Source organism: Mizuhopecten yessoensis, unplaced genomic scaffold (genome assembly GCF_002113885.1).
Source record: "Mizuhopecten yessoensis strain PY_sf001 unplaced genomic scaffold, ASM211388v2 scaffold10885, whole genome shotgun sequence".
In the NCBI taxonomy this organism is placed as follows: Eukaryota; Metazoa; Mollusca; class Bivalvia; order Pectinida; family Pectinidae; genus Mizuhopecten; species Mizuhopecten yessoensis.
This window is the reverse complement of record NW_018408770.1, coordinates 1,068,570-1,088,630: the sequence shown is the minus strand read 5'-3', so window position 1 is coordinate 1,088,630 and position 20,061 is coordinate 1,068,570. Positions and strand designations below refer to the sequence as shown.

Genomic DNA, 20,061 nt, shown 5'->3' with positions numbered 1-20,061 from the left:
TCCGAGAAGTATCTGGTATTTAGAATTTGTTTAGGTTTTGTCTTCAGGGGGTCATTCAAAAACTATAAGTATATCATTTTAATTAAGAATTTCAAAAGTTTGTAAATATACTAGATTGAAGGTTCACCATATCTACAAACAAGGTTTAAATGTGGACTTTATATTGCAGCGATTGCAATTTGTTTTCTATTTTCACAATTTTAATAGGCATTTTGTCACCTGAATTGATAGTCATTTGTGAAGTAAGTTATATGTTTTTTTTGTGAAATGGAAAGAATAGCTTGCAATAAGATAGTTTGGTTAAACAGTTTGGTTAAACTACCATTTATAAATTTTAATACACAATAGAACACTTACACACAAAAGATTAAACAAGATTTGAAATCCTTGTCAATAATCAGTGCGTTCAAGGTGGAAATAAACAACAGTGCAGTAAGGGCCACATATCAGTGAAAAGTGTTCCTTCTCTTTCAGTATGGAGGGTGTCATCACAGATGTTATACAAACAAAGAGGAAGGCCAAAGTCCTTGATGAGAAAGTCAAAAAGGCAGAAACAGAAGTTAGTGGAATGAAAACAACAGTTGTTAAACAAAGCAAAGACATCAAAGCTGCTGAGACTGGGCTTAAAACCATTGAAAAAAGGGTAGATGTTCAAGAGGAAAAAAAACCGGATTATGCAGATATTGCAAGGACACCAGAGGGAAAAGAAGAAGCACACCAACTGGAAGAAACACAAGCTTGTACTCAAAAGGTGTCGCTACCTAAATCTGCGGAGAAAAATAAAGATGAACAAGCAAAATGTCTAGAAGACGATGAAGAAGAAGAAGATGATAAAAATGAAGAAGAAGGAAAAGAACCAGAGGAAGAGTTACCACCATCGTACGATTCGTTGTTTTCACAAGCTTCAAGTACACAAACTACAACAAAAATGAAACCTTCACCCAAGTCTGCGCCTCAATCAAGAGAGAAATCTTCACAACCTCCACCACCACCATATCCGTACCGCCATCTATATGTAGATACTCCATCACAGCCTACCACAGAACCAGAACCAGAACCAGAAAACAAAAAAAAATCATCCGCATGTGTAATTGCTTGAGGCCTTTGTTGCTGGATATAGAGGATAATTGAACATATTTCTATTTGGAAAAAGTTTTAACCTCGCTAAACCTTCCCACGGAAAATGTTAAATTGTGTCGGTGTTAGAAACAGAGTCTTAATATAGTTTGGATTTTTAATGCATATTTTGGTGAATTGTTCAACAACTTGTTTGTCTACATATCGTCTGCTACATGTTTGTAAATACTACCAGAAAGAACTGGAGCATACTGTATACCAGGACATTTTCGCTGCAGTATAATTTTTCACCCTTCGTTATGGGTTCGAATTTATCAATACAGTGAATTACAGTAAACAGCATAATAAAAATAGTATTAGTGAAATTAGTGAAATTGACACTGGGCGAAAATTGATATGGGCGATCTGTCATTAACAATGAGCAAACAAATATGGATCTTCCCTGTTAATATCAACTACAGTATATCTAGTTTCAATCTACTGTATCTTGGATGTGTGTAAACAAGAATTCAACGACAGAGTGTTAAGTTTAATTTAATATTACACGTTTAGAGTCATGTATGTTTCTATAAGCTAGTTGTTGCACTTTGTTTACCTTTGTGGAACGCCTGGCTATTTGTGGAGGGGGATGATACATGATGTCATTGCTCTTTATTTTGATGACTTCTTAGTTCGTCTATTTGTCCATAGTTTTTGCGTTGTGTGTTGACGTAGTGGTACATATTTTTCTTTTACTTTCTTCAAGAAAGTGTTCATAACTCCGTCGTTTTGTACGCATCCGTGTAATATCCCCATCTATCATTGCCTTGTATCAAATCCTTTGTATGCTTCTATTTATTTTGTTTACTTAATAATTGTTTATAAAATTAACATGCAGTTTATAAAATTAACATGCAATTTGAGCTCAAAGTGATTATACAAATGCTGTATAATTTGTGTGTACACTATATAAAAGAAATGTGATCTTTTTTACATTTTTTGTACTTTTTTCTTCTGTTAACTGTTTGTTTGTTTTCACAAAACCCTGGTGTTCATTTTGCTTCGCGAGGTAGGTCTGGAGTAGTAGGTGAAATACCTTCGGAAAGTAGCCCCTGTCTTAAAAATAATTTATCTTTTCGTATAATTTTAAAGCCTTTTTTTTCAGATTTTAGAATTGATATATGTAAGTCGTTTTTATGATATCATTATGTTCGATCATATCTTAAATGTGAGTTTTTTTAATCAAATATGAAATATGGCTGCTAGAGTGTCGTATAATGTGATGATATTTATCGTATTTATATCAATTAATATATCAATATATTTGATGAATTTACACCTTGAAATGAATTATTTTCGATAGCTATTAATGTTTTGCAATTTTTCACAAACTTGTATTTAGAGATATATTCAGTACTGACTTGATTCCAGCAAAGTGCTAAATCGTCATTCAGGCAGGATCCTAGTTTGTTGTCAATACACGATTTGACCTCGATTTACATCGCAGGTGTACATGTTGTCGATGAAGAAGTAGAATATGGTTACACTTCCAAAACACCGAGCCTTATTATATTGTTTTTAATTTTGAGTTCGAATTATGGTTTTGTTGACACCTCTGTATCCTCTTGTTATTTTTGTCCATTTCTTAAATGACCTCCATGTATTATATATTTTATTTTCTTGAAATCTATTTCCAATTAAGGAGATCAAATGGTTGAGTATCGTAAAACAATTATCAAAGATATTTTTCGTGATAATTATTAATTGATTGAGTTGTTCTGTTCAGAAAGTACTCTGTCTTTCGCTTGATATAACTATTTTCGAGTAATTTACATTTGAGCTAGCTTGTGGTTTCAAAACTACAACGTAATATATACGTGTTGAATAAGCCGCGAATCGAAAACCCCACCAATAAGTACAGGGAGGTTTGTTCCTGAGGTTAAGTTTTTATCAATATTACACATGATAATATCTGTTTTATCATTTTATTATAAATGCAATGTGATTCTTTATCGTGAGACAAGATCATTATTGCTTCGTTCTCAAATATTTATGTATAGCGGTTTTTTGACCCAGACAGTAGTAATACTTTGGTACTGATATTAATACTTAGGAGTATAATTCAACATAGTTTTTCTAAGGATTGTCATTATGTGTTATTTTTATATAATTACATATTTTTAAAAAATCAGATCTACATTTACAAAACGTTAGAAATTGTATACTTTCGTGCCATAATATATATTTATTATATTTCTTTTTGACATTCTAATGCATTTTTTGTGTTATACACATGCATTTTACATTCCGTACGGTATCGCAAGCTAAGTGATAATGAACAGATGATGAAACATGTATATATGATTTATCGACAATGTTGTCTTGTCATTATATTTTTTATCAACAATGTTGCCTTGTGTCATGATAAGGTAAAGGATACCAGAAATTTAAACTTTATTATTACCATTTTCACTATCATGAAAAATTTGTTCAGGTGCTTTTTAAAAGTAGCATTCCTTAAAAATCGCACTTTGCCATGCATTTTACAAACTTATAGTTGTCCAAAGTTTGAATGTTTGAAACTACAGGGTCATACCCGGTACGTTGCCATTGTAAACCCTATACTTTATCTATTCTGCCATCCAGGATTTTTTCTTGCACTGCTTCAAAATGAGTATCCCATTAATAAACCGCATATTCTAGGGCAATAAGCCAGAAAAAAAATGTATGAGAGGAACTCTTCTTCGCGATGAAAACTGATGCATTGGTACCCTTTACCTTATCATATAGTGAAATTAACGTACAACGCTGTTTACCTCTCACAGAATTCATGGCATGAAACTGTTAAAACAAGTTGTGGATGTACCGTAGATATTTCCTCACTATTCATGGTGTATGTGAAATATTTGTTCTTATCACACGTTAACTGCTGGATTTGTTGAAATTTACTTCATTATCAGTGACAGTTGTGGGACATACACCAAGTGCATGTAGTGAACAGATTTTTTTTCTAACGCGATTCATGGAATGACATGAATGTTAAAAAAAGATTCATTCCTTAAATATATCAGGAATTAATACAATTATATTTTTCGAAAGGAGGAGTGCCAATTAAGGCCTTCTGGGGGCTATCTTTAACTTTAAAAAAAAATACGTGAAGTTTCGTAAAAAAAATGTCTATTTGTGATTTTGGTCCCCCACTTTACCCCCTCATATCTTGGAATGGTCTCCAAGCTGACCTTAATTGCATGTCATATCATGATGGCATAACCGCGAGGTATCTACATGTATATACAAAAAATAAAACTTATCGGTGATAGCCACCAGAAGGCCTAAATTGGCACTCCTCCTTTCCCTATTCACGAAAAAATATCCGCCGCCACATGTTTTAAGGTGTAATTGTCGACTTCTAGTATGATGATATCTAGGACCAAGAGTGGGACGTTGTTTACAGATGATATATATTTATATTGAAACATTAAAACTTCCATAAAAAGAATATAACATAACTTACAATTTGAAATGTTTATAATGAGACAACATGACGACCGAACAAAAGTCGTAGTCTATTAAACATTTACACGTGTCTAATTTTAACATTTCGGAATAAGGTTTTGTTGAAATAAAAAAATATTTAGAAATGCATGTTAAACAACTATTGAAAACATTTTATAAAAAAAATCTAAACAATTGATTGTGGGAAATTATCTGTTTGTTGGACGAGTTCAAAGAGTTAAAATGTAATCATTATTTGTATACCCAATAAATTTGGATTCAAAACGAGACAGTTATTAATGTTGTATCAATATACTACAAACCGTATACATTGCACGTAGAAATAAAGATGTTTGGAACTTAATTGGGGTGTTGTTGTTGTGTTTTTATTGAAATATGCAAACGGACAATATTTTGTATTTTGACATGGTCTCGTTTCATTTTCACATGTATATATATGACAGTCAACAAAATGCATGCTATTTTGATTACTAAAGAGATGCATGTACTTTGGGTTCTCACGATTGTTTGATATAAACTCACAATACTAATACCACCAAATATTAATAAAGGTCACACATATACAGATTCTGTGATATTTCATCACATGATACATGATTGGTTCTGTTTTTTGCAATTAATTTATTTTAATTTTTTATTTTATTTTTCCATTTCTTTCATTACATTGCAAAAAGTACATTCAGGATTTTTCTCTCACTTACATATACATTTCAGCGCTAATTTTACTAACAACCACAAGCACAATTAGAGCACAATGGTCATTCATTCAAGATAACATTTTCTAATTTCATTTTGGTTTTTCATTTCATTCTATTATAAAATATGAAAGCAGTTCATTTGACCTGGAATAATCAAAAGTTCTAGAAATCGAAATCTTTCAAAAGATGAGAACATTTCCTCAAAAGTGTGGATGTGGAGAGGTCTCCCGTGTCATATACTACAGAGTCTGAAGAGTTTGGTTTGGTATGCCATGTTCCGCTGTCGTCTCTTCAGTTTTTCTTCTGCAACCAGTTTCCTCTGCAGTGGTAGAAGGCAGGCTTCCATGTGTAATATAGGCAATAAGATGTAGAATGGAGTCTGTCCCTAAAGATATCGGTCATTGATACGACGATGCCAACCTTCCACGTCATTGTTGGTGCGCACTGGTCACTGGAACACAGACCATGAAGGGATGGTCCAAACACTGCTCGTTATCCATGAGTCGTTGATGTACGTCATCAGCGATCCTAGTGCCGAGCTATTCGGGACATTTTGCTGTAGTTTTGGACAAGAATTGGAAAAAATCAGACTAAAAAGATTAAAAGGTAGTATTATTAGGTCCAAAGTAAAATGGGTGGAAGAAGGGGAGAAACCTACTAACTATTTTTTTAACTTAGAAAATAATCCCAAAGATAGAAAAAGACAATGGTGATATAATAACGAAACAAGAAGAAATTTTAAGTGAAGTTAAACTATTCTATGAAAAATTATATACAATAGATGATGAAATAGAAGAAGTTCATATAGAAGAATTCTTAATAGATTTTGATATTCCAAGGCTGAATAGGTCAGAAGCGTTAAGTTTAGAGGACAAAATTACTATACAGGAAGCAGCACTAATTATGAGAAATATGAAAAGTAAAAGTCCAGGTTCAGACGGTTTTACAGTAGAATTTTGTAAATGCTTTTGGAAACAGTTAAGTAACTTTATAGTACGGTCTATCAATTTTGGTTATACAAAAGGACAATTATCTGTTGCCCAAAGACAAGGAATCATAACATGTTTACCTAAAGGAGAAAAACCTAGACAATTTTTAAAGAACTGGAGACCAATATCCCTTTTAAATGTAACTTATAAAATTGCATCAGGCTGTAAAGCAAGTAGAATAAAAGCAGTGTTGGGTAACTTAATTGATCCAGATCAGACAGGTTTTATTTCTGAGCGATATGTGGGAGAAAACACAAGGTTGATATACGATATTATGGATTACGCAGAGAGAAATTATATACCAGGGATGCTATTGATTATTGATTTTGAGAAAGCGTTCGATACTGTATCTTAGAAATTCATTGATGAAGTACTAAACTATTTTAAATTTGGGGAAGAGGTTAGAAAATTGATAAAAGTTCTACATAAAAATGCAGTTTCTTCAATAAATCAGGGGGGGAAATTTATCAGAATTTTTTGAAATAAGAAAAGGCTGTCGTCAAGGACACCATATATATTTATAATGTGTGCAGAGAAATGATTATGATGATAATGATATTAGTTTGATGATGACAACAGTGTGATTTTGATATTATTGTGAGAATGGCGTTGATTTCAGTCATGATTATGATGATGATAATGATATCAGTTTGATGACGACACCAGTGTGCTTACGATATTATTAGTAATGATGATGATATTAGCTTGATGATGACAAGTGTGATTATGATCGATATCATTGAGAGAATGAGGATGATTTTAGTCGTGATGATGATAATGATAATAATGAAAAAGTTTATGTAAATTGGATGATGATTTTGTGTCATGATGGATATATCAGTGGGATGATAATGATGATGCTGTAAATGATGATGGTAATAATGATGATGATAATGATAATGATGATTTCAGTGTTTAATGTCATGAGGATGATGATAATTATGATGATGATGATGATGATAATGTCTGTTTGGAGTGTCATGACGATGAAATCAGTATGATGATGAGTTTACTGATGTCAGGATGATAACGATGAGGATGATGTCATTGTCATGATAAGGATATTGGAGTGATGATGATGATAACAAAACATTATGAAATGATGAGTGAGTAAATGTGAATGCAGTGAGCGTGCGAATGAGTGTAAGGGAGTATGATAAACAAAAAATGTATCTCTTTATGCATATTGTACCAGACAAACCTTTGAAAAATAAAAATAATACAAAAAAAAATCTTGCTGTAGTTCTTGAAAGGCAGGGAGGACGTGGTCGGCAGGCAAGTATGGTAATGACATCACCTTTATCAGGAACCGGTTGGTTGCAATGTCATTTCTGTAGGCACCAGTAAGACCTGTCTCCTGTATCTTTCGCCAAACTGCCTGGCCAATGTGAAAGGAACAGCCGTGGATGGTGATGGCACCACCAAACACTCTGCGAATGGCCTGCCAAACAGCAACCTTGAAGTCCAACACAAAGCCTCGCACCGCTGGAGCTCCGAGAAGGGTTTATTCACCTTTTTAAGGACTTTCTTGTAGTCTCTCGTGCGCTTGCCGCTCATGAGGATGAAAACCAGAGGGATCTGTTTGACATCGCCGCGCCGCCGGATCTGATGAAGGCATGACTAGTGAATAGCTGTGTAAATAGTCGTCGAACGATCTTAAATGTTAGATCCTTTTTGGTCCTTATGACGCATTGCATGTCGGGCTCGATTTGCCTGTCTCTACAAATACTCTGTCTTTGGACGTGTATCTGGTGGCTGGTCAGGCGCTTCCATCTCTCTGAAGACATCTTGGACGATTACGGCTGCTGACTTAAACACATCTTAACGAACACGGCGCTTTATTTGTATAATATATATATATATACACCTGCTAAGAACTTACCAGAAGGTACCTTGTTAGTTACGATGGACGTCGTTTCCCTCTACACTAACATACCGCATGACGGCGGCATTGCAGCCTGTCGCGAGGCATGGGAACGGCGCAGTACCAAACACCCATCCACTGATAGCCTGGTTGATTTACTGAGACTTGTCCTCACACTTAACAACTCTACATGCAATGAGGATAACTACATACAAGTTAGTGGTACAGCCAAGGGTACTAAGATGGCCTCCTCATATGCCAATGTTTTTATGGGACATCTTGAAGCCCAACTTTTAACATCTGCTCCAATTAAGCCATTTAGCTGGTTGAGATTTATCGATGACGTTGAAATCAAATGGACATCGGGTCGGGACTCCCTTGACGAGTTTATTGAGTACGCCAACGCGTTCCACGCCATCATCAAATTCACAGCGGATATCTCAACGAAGAGCAACACATTTTTGGACACCAGTTCCACTCTGATTGAAGGTAAGATTAGTACGGACCTCCACTGTAAACCTACTGACACACACCAGTATCTCATCCCATCCAGTTGTCACCCCTCGCACACCACGAGAAGCATACCCTACTCCCAAGCTCTGCGCATCAGGCGTATTATTTCGGATGACATCATCTTTGAACGCAGATGTTCAGAGTTAAAGTCCCATCTTCTTGGCAGAGGATACAAATCTACTTTGATAGATCGGGAAATAGACAAAGTGAGGGTACTGGACAGGGCAAGTCTGCTTGTATACAAAGTCAGACCCCATACACAAAGTGTACCTTGTGTAGTCATGTTCCACCCAGACATGCCGCCACTTCCATCTATCTTGAAAAAGCACTGGCGCATCATCGAATCTTCAGCGAAACTTAGGCAGATCTTTCCAGAGTCTCCTATACTGGCATATCGTAGACCTAAACAAATTAGAGAGCTTGTGGTAAGTAGCAAGCTACCTAACCCTGCTGCGGCGAAAGGCTCTTTCAATACCTGTAACAAGGTGTGCAAACTGTGTCCATACACGCGCTCCGCAGATACATTTCAATGTACAATCAACGGCAAAGTGTATCACATACTACAAACGCTGACATGCACATCAGTCAATGTGGTGTACCTTATTACCTGCAATAAATGCAATATACAGTACGTGGGCGAGACCTGCACCCAGCTCAATGTCAGGATCAACAACCACCGCTGCTCCATCAAGCAAAACAAACCAGACTTCCCTGTGGCAAGGCATTTTAATATGCCTAGCCATAGTTGGAAAGACATGCAGGTTGTTGCCATAGATCATTGCCCTACATGGGATGAAACGAGACGACGTACGAGAGAACGGTTTTGGATCACCAATCTACAAACCCGCTACCCTCGAGGAATGAACGAACGATAGGCGGTTGCCATCCGCTCGTTTTCCTTCCAGGGGGCATTTGACCTAATGATGCATTACTGCACAGTTGATCTGCTATCTCACCTGCCTGCTGCTTCATGTCAGTGTGTGTGACGAACAGCCGTTGTCAGATTAATTTTGCAGATTTATACAGTATCTTAGCCATTTCATCTACTTATTCCTCCTGCACTCACTTATTTGATAATTACTTGCATAATTCCTGCAAACCAAAAGAGGCACATGTATTATTCCTGCAAACTAAAAGAGGCGACTAAGTGTGGACCCCCTGCTGTGACTGTTAGATCCATCGCAGTGAGAGGCGTCTAATGAGACATTCCGTAGCATATTGGAGATTTTTTTTACATTTACCGGGCCATATTTCCACATGCACATGTTCCACGTTTTTGATATCTCTCGTTGACTCACTTTATATGATAGTGCATCTTGCGCAAGAATAGGCCCTCTTCATCAGCGTTCCTTGTCCGCGATGCTCTCAGCTTACTTGCTGCCTTCGGCTGTCTTTAGCCGAGGGGACTATTGGTTTTATATAATAGCTATATTTTCAATTATAGTATATCAATTCTATCTTCTTGTAATATGATGCATATGTACATGTAACTGTTCTGTTTCACTGTGTCTTGAAAAAAGAGCGGATCGCTCCGAGAATTTGACAACCTAAACTTGTCCACACTGTTGGAATTACTTCTTTGCCCCATATATATATATAAACTTTATTTATTTTACAAGAGTTATTTCAATTTATATTAATATCAAAAAATATACCTTATTAACAACTCGTGTAGAACTTTTTAATAGTTTGATGTTTAATAGTGTCTTTTCTATAACCGTTAACAGTGGTCCTGAAATGGATATTGTCACGGAAAATAACGTCAGTTTAGTTTTATTATGTATTTCAGATAAATATCTTCGCATACAGATTTAGTCACCCAATGTGAACAGGCTGCCAAAAAACTTTAGAAATTGCGTTTAGTATTTTATTAGTTAAATAACGGAAGATACGAAAGTAAGATTTATTATAAATAATTGTCTGACAACCTGTATCGGCCTTGATTTCGGTGAACAGGAAAACTTTCATCACGTAGGGTTTTCATAAGTAATATAAGCGTTAAGCTATATTCATTTGTCGGTTAACGGTAAATTGTTGTTCCTATTCTATAATGTTCAACTTGTGCGTATTTATGTAATAGCCAGACTCAGTGTAATGTAGATTACATCACAGGCCATGGCCAGCTCATTTTATTTTGGTGATAACTTTTGAGTTACTGTATAATTTATTCACGCTACCAAGTATTTGACTTGTATTGATCAGCGGTCAGAAGTACCGTTCTATTGTACATAATTTCACTTTGATTTCTATTGTTTCTTTATCATCCATAATGAATAAATCCAATGCATCCGAACTACGTTGTTAAGTTATTTTAACAGAAATCTAGCACAAACGGGCAGTCGAGAACACGTCCAAATATTTCATAACATATGGTGTTTATCGGGAATCGTGCTATATGGAGATGCCGTCATGGTCAGCACCTGACTGCCGAACTAGAAGTCAAAGACTTAAGCCCCGTCATGCCATGCCTACCTGCCGGGATAGCGCCAAACTTGTCTTACATAAAATGTGAAATAATCTTACTAGACAAAAATTAATTTGGCAAATGTAAACTCAGTTTGGCTACTACCCCCATCCGTGGTGGTACGGAACGACTGGTAGGCTATATAGCAACGCGCTGCTGAAAAGAGCTGCCTGAAACCGGTACCTGGACTGACAGCAGCCTCCTCCTAACCTCCAGAATATCATATTTGTATCCAAAACAACGAACATGTAAACTTCGATCACTTGTTCGAATGGGTAACTCTCGAGATAATCCGAAAGAAAATCCCAGGCGCATTCGCGTTGCAAAATTCAATCATGCGTAGATCACATTCATGATTGTCTGCTCAACTTGAAATTAACGAACATCCGGAATGAATATTCTATCCAAGTATAATTTTGAATAAGTAGAATTCAGAAAATGGGATATAGTATAGTTTTAAAAGTGTTTTAACACAATGAACAAACAAATAAATGTAAATTAAAGGATTCTATTCAAAATTCCTATCTTTTTATTCGCTTTACCGAAGGAAAGCTAACAACGTTATAGCTTGCGATGCTGTGATCGATTTTACCAGTTGGAAAAACCAGAAACCAAGGTTTCAAAAAGAAATAGGCCTAACAAAGACGACATTTTTCGTACATGTGCAGAGAGTGTGATATAATTAGGTAGGCGTAAAACACCAGAGTATCGAGGATGCGAAATTGGCGCTAGAATGTTCGGCTGCAATTTAATCAATTTAAACAACACACGCGTTCCTGCCAGCCCACACAGCGGTTCTGGATTACATACAACCTCATGTATCATCATAGAGAGAAATACCGACCTTGTATATTATAGTCTGAAAACTATATACATTTGTATCTGTATCGATATCACTAAATTAAAGTACATGTAGGAGTCACCGCGAGAATGCTCACACTATCAAACCAATATTGCAATGTCGATTTAAGCAGAGACGTATTATGTGTCTCTGATTGAAGTTATAAATATGATATTTTTTTCTCTGTAATTACAATATTTTTGAAACTGCTATTAGAAGTTCCGTTCGTTACTTTAAATTCGTTATAAAGATCTTGGCTTCTGTAAACAGGCAGTCCAAACACGTCTGGGCTGTTGTGACGTCACAGTTGATAGTGCCCGTTGTTTTATATTTTTCACACTAAACCCTTCACTCTGATTGATTGTTTTTGTCTGAAAATATTATAAAGTGTAATTTGTTACAGTAGAAAAATCAATTTCATTTTTAGTGCAAAAAGTTGAGAAATGTTGGAATTTCAACTAACACAATATCTGCAACACTTGAATGTAACTTCGACAGATTTAAGTACTCAACTCAAGTTTACCAGATTCTCTTAATTAAAAGGTCATTCAAAACTTGACCAAAATGTTTGCAGATGATACAAAGATATATCGTACAATGGATCAGGAGGTCAGGGGCAACATCTTCAAGAAGATTTACACCGTTTAAATAACTGGACGAGAACATGGATGATGGAGCTAAACTCAGATAAGTTTAAACACCTAAAATTACATCAAGGAGCTGTAAAATGTGATTCATCATACAGCATCATCAAACAGGGGGTAGTACACAAACTACAATCTGTAAATAGTGAAAGGGATCTAGGTGTGACTATTGACACTAATCTAAAGTTTAGTGAACATGTAAACCTGTCAGTGGCCAAAGCAAACAGAAATGTAGGAATGATTTTTAGGACCTTTAGCTGTGTAAACAAGGAAATGTTCATAACCCTATATAAGTCTCTTGTAAGACCATACTTAGAGACCTCTGTTGTAGTCTGGGCACCCATGCTTATAAAGGATAAATTATCTATTGAAAACGTCCAAAGGAGAGCCACATAACTTGTCCCTGGTATCAAAGACCTATCCTATCCTGAAAGACTTAAGGCTCTTGGGCCACCCACAATGGAGTACAGGAGACTCAGGTCAGACATGGTGCAAACTTTTAAAATAATAAATAGGATAGATAACATCAAAGACGACTTTCTAAAGATCAATGTAACAAGAACAACCAGAGGCCACAATCAGAAACTAGAAAAACCAAGGCGTAACCACTCGTTCAAATTAAGAATTATAAACAACTGGAATGGTCTCTCTAATCAAGTGGTAAATGCCCCATCTCTGTTTTCCTTTAAGACCAGGTTAATAAACACTGGATAAATCACCCCAACAAGTTTGAACCAAGTTTTTTCTAACTAGCTGGGGTAACACATACAGGCTTCTCAAATGTCTAATTTAAATTCAGTATTTTTTAACCTATGAAACCCTTTAATATCTATACTTCCTAGTATAGCCCATTGACAGTTAACCACAATGTGTGTATCCATACTAAATAGTAAAACAACTCTCTATTATTTTTTTGAAACTTGTGATCTATACAGGCAGGGTCAGTCCTTCTTTTATAACTGAATACCCTTATTTTATATAAATCAGGATGCAACTTTTGTTACCATGTACATAATTTTCACTAGTTTTTGAGAAATAAAGTCCTCTTCAAATGCCTCCAAATGCAACCGGAAGTGAAGTGGATAGTATATGAAGCATCTCAAAAAGCGAATAGATCGACGCTTACAACGGTGTCACCTGCAATGAACCAATATGTACGTCTCTGTCATGATTTAGTGATTGTTTCATTTCTGATCATTATTTTGTGATTGTTTTATTTCTCATCATGATTTCGTGGTTGTTCTACTTTTTATGCATTCATGCGTAAAAAACGTAATCACAAACATCACTGAACCAGAGACGTCTCTGACTGAACACAGATAAAGCTTTCATAATATTTAAAAAAAAAAAAAGAGCAGTAAGAAGAGGTAACACTAAATTAATCTAAACAATAATGAAATCGATTGTACATAACAAATCTTAAAATATTCGTCTGTGCGACGGACATCTCTTCAACTAAGTTGATTGATCTCGGGTCTGTTGGTTGTTATTTAGAGTAAATGCTAGTTCATACAATTTGAAAATATCATATCTGAACACTAACTTCAGTTTTATGGTTGACTAAGCCATAAATGCAAGGAAATGCATTGTGATCCAACGCTCAGCCTATATTGTGCTTAAGTCTACCAAACACATTACTTCTACACTTCACATTCTTGTTTATTGTCATTGATGCTAATGATGTAGCCGCCATCATACACACGTCAATACATGCAACGTATATTGTATATATTCTTTCAATCATAATAATATTTGGAAATAAAGTAGTTTACATTCTATTGTATTCTTTGTTATGCTTGGCAAATTTTCCGTGTGTTAATCAACGTCCAGTCAATTGTAAATACTAAATTTACCAATATCTGTCATTGTATTGCTTGATTGCATTTTAACGTCACTATTATTAGTAGGCCTATATTTCGCAACATTATTTCGCAATACGATTGCGCCTTATAGTGTCGGAAGTCCTCGGGAATTATTCATTCCTTTACACAGTAACCAACTTGTTTACAAATGGCTGTGGAACGGTGCCTTTCGATTGACATTTTATTGGGTAAGTTCAGTATGTATACAACACCGATGCACGAAGTGAATAACATAACGTACAGTTACAGATGTAACGTAGCAGCACCCTTCCAGTTACTTCCATGATTTCTAGAAATTAACTCAAGTGGGGATTGATTACTAAACGATACTCATCCTCTTCTTCCTCATGATCATCTTCTCCTTTTCCCCTCTTCCATCATGTGTAATGGAAGGCCGAATTCATGTCATTGTATTTTTCTCTGGACATAAGTTCTGAAATGATCTCACTTACCTATTTGACAGTCTTCTTGTTGTCAGAGTTGTTTTGATTAAAAAAATGTAGATAGGCCACTCTACCAATGGAGTTACCTGGTCGCCAATGATCAACCCAGTCCAGTTCTGCTACACTTTCTAAAATAGGAGATGGATACAGTCTACTACAGTAGTTATTTTGGACCAAATGGTAGTTCTCATTCCAGATGGCTCAATCCTTTTGTAGTGAAGCTTGTAGCCTATTTCTGGACTCTTTCCATCATCTCGATGCATTATACCTTATAGGCTCTATTTAAATGGTTAAACAGTTTACAGTTGTACTACCTCAGTGTACATGTGCCTCTACCATTATGGGAAAAACTACATCATGTAGATATGTTACAGTTGTAATAATTTATATCATAAATTCATAGTTTCAGTTAATTAATTCAGTATATTTCATTATTCGCTGACTTGCAAGATTTCTTGCATATTAGAAACATGACATGTAGTTGTAACAGGAAAGAACCAGGGATCGAACCCTGTCTCCAGGTTCCTAGTCGGATACCCTACCACGGAGCTGAAGGAAAATTCCCTCTAGCTCGAATGTAGAAGGCGCCCTTACTCCTATTTACAATTAAAACCAGCCACACTATGTATACTCCCCCCTTTTAAAATGTGTTCGCCCTTGAACACCACAACCCAGGTTCTAACTCCCTGTCACCACAGGGAGGGCCACAGACACCATTTGCAACAGGAAAGAGAATACTCATAGTGTGCTTCCACCAAAGATTCTTGATCTCCAGGTTCCTAGTGCGACGCTCTACCACTGAGCTAAAGGGAAATTCCCTCTAGCTGGAAGCTAGAAGGTGACCGTAATCCTATTTAAAATTTAAACCTGTCACAAAGGTATGGATGTCATCATGACTGAGTGAAACTATACCAATTCAGAGTTGGATCACATTTAGATCTACGTACTAAAAGATCTGAGTCACTTTTTTTCCTACAATTTGATTTCTTTCTGATTTGGAATGGAAAGAAACATGCTTTTGGCATGTGTCCATGTAATACATTACTTTCCTTATTTATTCACATAGATAAACAAGGTTTCCAATCCATTATAAACTTTGTTATTTCAAAGATCAAAATGAAACTTTTTGAAGCTGTAGTACTAATAGGAAAGGGCATAGAAGATACGTTCGGTCATTCCATCAAAATCAACATCATTTACAGTCAATTCTTAGACAATGTAAATCACATATAAAATACAAATAAAAATTAAATCATGGAGTCTTAAATTTATTTCATATAATGTGCTGAAATCAGTTACTACCTGGTATACCCAGTTATGTGTAAACATAAACTACATGTACATATGATTTTAACAATTAAGTAAATAAACTTTTATTGAAGAGTTGTACATGGTATCTTGTACTATTCACAGTACTCTAGATCTGTAAGCTTGTACATTTTATATACAACCTAAGGATTTTTTTCATTGTACCTGTGTACCGTTTATTTATTTATTTGCTGCTCTACATCAAATCAGAAATGGAGGAGGCCATATAAGTAATACAGTTCTTAAATCAAGCACACATTACTTATGAGTTGTAATGGCCGCCTCTAAACAAGTGGACGCTACAGACCAGCAGGAGACACCCCTACCCCTGGGCTGGCAAAAGGCTAAAGCTGTCACGCCCGACCGTAGGGCTCAGTTCTACTATGTCAGTCACAATGACTGCTATACTACTTGGAGTGATCCCAGGATTTGTAAGTATCCTTTTAAGTCCCCCACCAGGTACCGGAGGGGACTGTAGTTTTGCGTCATGCCCTTCCATCCTTCCTTCCGTCCTTCCGCTATCTTGTCTGGGCTCTATCTCCTACACTAATAGTTACTGGAACTTCTTGCTTGGGGCATGGGTTCACTTGCCACCAGATGCAATTTAATAGTATAACGGTACCACTAACCAGTAAACATCCACCAGATTTATTTGCAATAGAAGCACTGACACTATTCCTTATTGAATACGGTGGGTCTGTCAAACATTGATAAACAGAATTAGTCCCTGCACAAATTTATCATCTGTGCATTTCACATTCGGTGGGGGACTATAATTTGCCAAATTGTCTTGTTATTATTCAAAAATATGCCTTAATGTTTGCATTATAAAATTTCTTATGAAAAAATTATTTATCATTATCACTTTACATGAATTAGTTTTGTAACCCATCAATTTGGACAGTTTTTGACTGTTAAAATTTAATAATTGAAATAAATACCATATTCAAAATACGTTTTTAAAGTGGACTTGCTCAGTTTTTAAGATTAGTAAGGTTCTAATGTGGCTTTAGGGTTTAATGGGTTTAAAGAGCATGCATTTCTATTCAAAACCTTACCTTTTACACTAAAGCTAGGTAAAGTGCTCTAATATCATTATAAGACCTATAGTTTAATTAATTCCTTGAACAAATGAAATACACAAGGAATAAATGCATTGGCCAAAAAAATGTATTTATCAGATATGTTCAAATGTGCTCAAATGTGTGACTGACATATTTTCAAGGCCACACATTTTCAATCATATTCAAATTCTATAGAACCATGAGGCCGTAAATTCATTGATGATCTGTAGCTTGTGGCTTGCTGGAGTCAAACTACTAGTTTTGTTCAGTAAATCACTTTGACGGTCATAGAAGTCAAAAGTGTTAATACACATATGAATTAAATATATCAACTCTTGTAAAGAACCATGAGGCCCTAAAGAGCCACTGCATTTAGCCTGTAGCTTGCTGATGTGAATGAATAACAGATATAAGAGAAATGACATGGATTCATTTTCAAAGCCACAGCTACATGCAGATGTCGTAATTGTGATATTCTTTGTCTTCTTTAGAACTATTGGGCTCGAGATCATAATTTAAGGCATGTTGCTTAAATGATGTAATGATAGGTTTTTTGTACATGTATTATTATAACAAACTCTATAACCTTTGAATGTGTTGAAAAATTGAGTAACGGTAGCCTATTCAGAACTATGAAGCCAATAGTCATGATATTTAAGCCTGTAACTGGCTAAATTTAATCATTTCATCATTAAATGTATTTGGCTAACCCTATTAAATAACAGACAAGTACAACAGGCCCCTTGGGTTTACATTTTTAATTGAGTAGTAATGAGGCTATTTGTTGTTACAGATGACTCAGAACCAGTCCAGCAAGGTTTGTTTCTATATCTTTACCATTTTGTCAATCATGTCAAACTGAACTGTAAACCTTTTCCGATTCTGTGATATTAGAAAGTTAAATACTATAAGAACACGTTTGTGAACCACTCTTACATGCAATCATAATTTATTGATTTATGGCGTTTTATGGATTTGGACACACTGTGGCCCTCTCAGTATCTATAATTATAATCATGAACATTTTGAGTTTGAAAGTCAGAAAGTCTGATAAACATCATTACATCATTATATTGTAGTTAATGGACAGTAAACATTTGTCACAATTGGTACATGATAGGTGTATGACATACAGCTACATGGCAATGATGTTCAAGATACATTTTGTATAATTTGTTTACAGAGCAGTCTGTACTGGAATACATAATAAGAGCGTATGACTTTCTCAATGCTAAACGTGGTGACAGGGACCGTCAGCGCCAAGAATTTGAGAATAACTGCAGGCATTGTACTCAAGTGGGGAATGAGGAAAACCTTCGAGCTTGTCTTAACGCCTTGCAGGAACAGATTTGTGTCAAGAATTTCCTTCCACCACATTCAGTACCGGGAGAGATGGTTGCCAATACGTTTAAACAACTTAAAAGGGTGATACAGTAAGTTCTTTGATCATGACCAAGTTATCATGTTGATTTAGATTATAATTAATAAAACAAGAGGCCCATAGGGCCTGTATCGCTCACCTGGATATCTAAGCAATCATGGCAGAATATTCTCCAAATGAGATCCATGGGAATATGCCAGACCCCAAGGCCAATCCTTGTAGCATATATATCTGTATTCGATTTTTCATGCCCAGCAATTTTATGTATGGTTATGAGGTGGGGATCTCAACTGTTTCCAATCTGTAACTCAGAAACTAGGTCCCTATGGTTGTGGCCAGACCCCAGGATCAATTCTAATATCATGACTGCATTTGTCTCTTTTTGCCCAGCATTTGTATATATAGTTTTGGGGTGGGGATCTCAACCGTTTCAAAGTTATGACCCAGGGGTTAAGTCTGCAAGGGTGGGGCAAACCCTGGGGTCAATTCTAATATCATGACTGCATTTGTCTCTTTATGCCCAACAATTGTATATATAGTTTTGGGGTGGGGATCTTAACCATTTCGAAGTTATGACCCAGGGGTTAAGTCTCCAAGGGTGGGGCAGTCCCCAAGGCCATCCTGGAAGCATATGTGCATTCATCTCTTTATACTCAGCAATTGTCTATATGGTTATAGGTCGGGGATCTCAACTGTTTCCAAGCTGTGACTAAGAAACTAGGTCCCTAGGGGTTCGGTCAGACCCCAGGGTCTATTCTAATATCATGACTGCATTCGTCTCTTTATGCCCAGCATTTGTATATATAGTTTTGGGGTGGGGATCTCAACCGTTTTTAAGTTATGGCCCAAGGACTATGTTTCCAAGGGTGGGGCCAGACCCTAGGGCCATCCCGGAAGCAAATGTGCATTCTTCTCTTTATACTCAGCAATTGTATATGTGGTTATATGGTGGGGATCTCAACCATTTCCAGGCAATAAACTTTTTTTGGCCCCACCCCTTAGCCTGGGGGGTCAGCCCCACCATTTGTACAATTTTGAATCCCTGCCTCCTATGAATGCTTCCGACCAAATATGATCGATATCCAGTGCATAGTTCTACAGAAGAAGTCGTTTATAGCAATCTAGCCAAATTGCCCCCTTTTGGCCCCGCCCTCAGCCCTCTGGGGGTCAGCCCCACCATTTGTACAATTTTGAATCCCCACCACCTAGGGATGCTTCCAGTCTAATATGGTTGATATCCATCACTTAGTTCCAGAGAAGAAGTCGCTTAAAGCAATATAGCCAAATAACCCTTTTTGGCCCCGCCCCTCAGCCCCCTGGGGGGTCAGCTCCACCATTTGTACAATTTTGAATCCCCACCACCTAGGGATGCTTCCAGTCAAATTTAGTTAAATTCCAATCAGTGGTTAAGAAGAATA

General features: G+C 36.3%; 2 protein-coding genes across 3 annotated transcripts in view; both read left to right on the top strand.

Annotated features, from left to right (window-relative positions):
- The window catches only part of LOC110463303, a 52,776-nt gene extending 48,433 nt beyond the window's left edge, over positions 1-4,343 (top strand). The window contains exon 20 of the mRNA XM_021517802.1: positions 475-4,343. Within this exon, the coding sequence (XP_021373477.1) occupies positions 475-1,099 (625 nt within the window). The 3' untranslated portion in view covers positions 1,100-4,343. The remainder of the gene's footprint in view (positions 1-474) is intronic.
- Positions 4,344-14,579: 10,236 nt separating this feature from the next.
- The window catches only part of LOC110463302, a 45,633-nt gene continuing 40,151 nt past the window's right edge, over positions 14,580-20,061 (top strand). Inside the window, exons 1-4 of one of the 2 annotated variants that reach the window (XM_021517799.1) lie at positions 14,580-14,635; positions 16,409-16,629; positions 18,056-18,079; positions 18,446-18,695. In XM_021517799.1, coding sequence (XP_021373474.1) covers positions 16,473-16,629; positions 18,056-18,079; positions 18,446-18,695 — 431 coding nt within the window. In that variant the 5' untranslated portion in view covers positions 14,580-14,635; positions 16,409-16,472. Of the gene's footprint in view, positions 14,636-16,397; positions 16,630-18,055; positions 18,080-18,445; positions 18,696-20,061 lie in introns of those variants that run through there. The other variant, XM_021517801.1, reaches the window with a different exon arrangement.